We start from the raw sequence: 2,500 nt of genomic DNA, 5'->3' as shown, positions 1-2,500 counted from the left end.
TTCTTCTTCTTCTTCTTCTTCTTCTTCTTCTTCTTCTTCTCCTCTAATACTATTAATATTGAAATTCTTATAATTCTGAGTAATATTATCATTATTATTAAATTATTATTAAAATATTGATAACATTAAAGACAGTAAAATAATAGAAATGGAGCTTTCAAAAACTCAAGGAAAGGGATAAAAAGGTGAGATAGGTAAGACTAATAACTGATTGCTTGGTAGCTAAGCACTTGTAGAGCCATCTATGTGTAAAGACAATAGATGAACTTTTATTACAATGGGCATGGCATTGTAGTCTTGCCACCTGCATTAATTGGGTTAAACAACCTGTCAACATTGGATTGATCAACAATCAAGTGCATGAACCTGGAGGACTGGCATCAGCACTTCCTTGTGGAAAGTGTCTTTTGCATGATAAATCAAATATTTAGACAAGTTACGATATTTAGGAGTTCATTTTCATATCTTTACATTAAAATATGAGATCCAGAGAGGAATTTTTAGAAAACACAAAGAAATTATTTTTTGAAAACATGATGTGATAAAGCAAATGCCATTTTTAGTCAACTGACTGACTTTCCCTGGGTTATACCAAGCAATGCATTAAGGATTATGCACAGTCAGCCACTTGAGTGAAAAATCTTACTTTATTCACTGCGCTGTGTATGCACAGCAGGATGAAACATTTGTTTCCAGTAGCTGGTCCAGGAGTAAAGCTTTAAACCACATCTCAACAACCACAGTCAGTTCTAATAAGTGAACAACACATAACTTGGAGCAGGCTGACCATGTTTGGCATGCATATTTGCCACAAGCATTTAGATTCAGTTTGTCATGACTTGATTCAATAGCATTATCATGAAATGAGAAGTGACATAAAGCCATTAGTCTGAAATAAGTTCAAATCAATTGTCAAATTACAGAAAAACATAAATTTCTCCGTTATTTCAGTTATCAGTTTTATTTACTTTATACTGTACTTTTTTCTCTCTTTTTAACTCTAGTTGGAGCGTGCTTATACGTTAATATTTCAAAATAATAATCATAATAATATCGTTAACCTAGTTAACCAACTGTCTTTGGATGACATGACTACATGCCACGACTCCTGTAATTTCAGTTTCTTAGTTGTACATACAGAGGATCTTCTACTTTACCTATTACTCTTTCAACTTATTTTATTACTACTTCATTATTTTATTGTTATTTGTATTTTAACTATGTTATGGTAATCATAATGTCACTGATAGCAATAACAGTATCAATGTTAATAGCATCAGAAGAGGTATGGAGAAATCAAGTGTGGTCATTAGGGCCTCCCAATTGACTCCTTGGTGACCCATCTGCAAGAAAGTCACAAAAACTATAGTGGACAGTACATAAACCCAGTCCAGTGGATTAACATTACATTAATATGAAAGGAGACACCAGAAAATTTTATTATTATTGAATCTTTTCACATAATTATTTTTAACAGAATCACCTGCCAGGTTTGTCAACGTCACTGTCAAACCAAGGACGTTCTAGCATACCATGCCTACTCTGAGCACTACAGAGGGGATTTGAATACCTGTCCTTTCTGCAGCACTTCTTTTACGAACATGAAGGAATTCCAAGAGCATCTAGACTTCGATACTGTCAGCTTGCGGTGTCACGTATGTGTTTGAGGTTTTGTTTTGTCTTTTTTTTTAATTGTGAGTACTTTATTGGTTTATTCTGTTTATTTTTTATCCACTTGTAGTTTTCGTTTATTTGAAAATATCAAGAGAGGCAGATAAGGTTACGAGGAAATAAAGACTAATGAGCCACAGTTTTCCATATATGAAATTGACATTCAGTTGTTTGTTGTAGGTGACAAATTGAAATAATTTTATCTTTCAGGTTTGTGAAGTGTTTGTGAATGAGGAGCATAAATATTATCAACATGTTGCAGACTGCATTGCCAAAAAGTATCCAAAAGCTACATCTGTTGTTTGTCATGTACGTTGATCTCAATATTTCTTGTTTTGCTGGTTTTCACATTATAGGAAATATAGTGAAATTTACATTTTATATAAAAAAAATTCTTCTGTTTGAAAGTAATGTACAGTATAAATTATTATGTATTTCAGATCTGTAAAAAGATTACAGAAGTTTTTCAGCTGTGTGACCACTTGATGCAACATAGCACTCTCCCAAATTTATCTCGGTATTTGGCACAGAAGAATAGGAGGTACAGTTGTTAGTGTTATGGTTGTAGCACGTTTGTGTATTTGATGTTTGTGGTTGGGAATTTGATTAGTATTTTGCTAATATTGATTTATTTGAAAGTCCTGAAATACATAGTTATAGCCTAGCTTGTAAAATATGTAAAGAGAAATGTCATAGCATGTATATTGTGTAAAGTTAATTTGAGTTTAGGGAACTATTTTCATGCTTTGTATACTAGAATGAATAAAAAGAAAAAGGAAGTTTCTGTGAATAGAAACAAAAAAGGAAGTGGCATTCAGTTCACTAGGCA

General features: G+C 32.6%; 1 protein-coding gene across 1 annotated transcript in view; it reads left to right on the top strand.

Moving 5' to 3' along the window:
• The window catches only part of LOC119576198 (zinc finger protein 652-A-like), a 61,093-nt gene that overhangs the window by 5,775 nt on the left and 52,818 nt on the right, over nt 1–2,500 (top strand). The window contains exons 4-6 of the mRNA XM_037923785.1: nt 1,478–1,655; nt 1,882–1,980; nt 2,112–2,212. Coding sequence (XP_037779713.1) covers nt 1,478–1,655; nt 1,882–1,980; nt 2,112–2,212 — 378 coding nt within the window. The remainder of the gene's footprint in view (nt 1–1,477; nt 1,656–1,881; nt 1,981–2,111; nt 2,213–2,500) is intronic.

The sequence above is a fragment of the Penaeus monodon genome, chromosome 1 (genome assembly GCF_015228065.2).
Source record: "Penaeus monodon isolate SGIC_2016 chromosome 1, NSTDA_Pmon_1, whole genome shotgun sequence".
Taxonomy (NCBI): domain Eukaryota; kingdom Metazoa; phylum Arthropoda; class Malacostraca; order Decapoda; family Penaeidae; genus Penaeus; species Penaeus monodon.
This window is presented reverse-complemented; position numbering and strand designations above follow the sequence as displayed.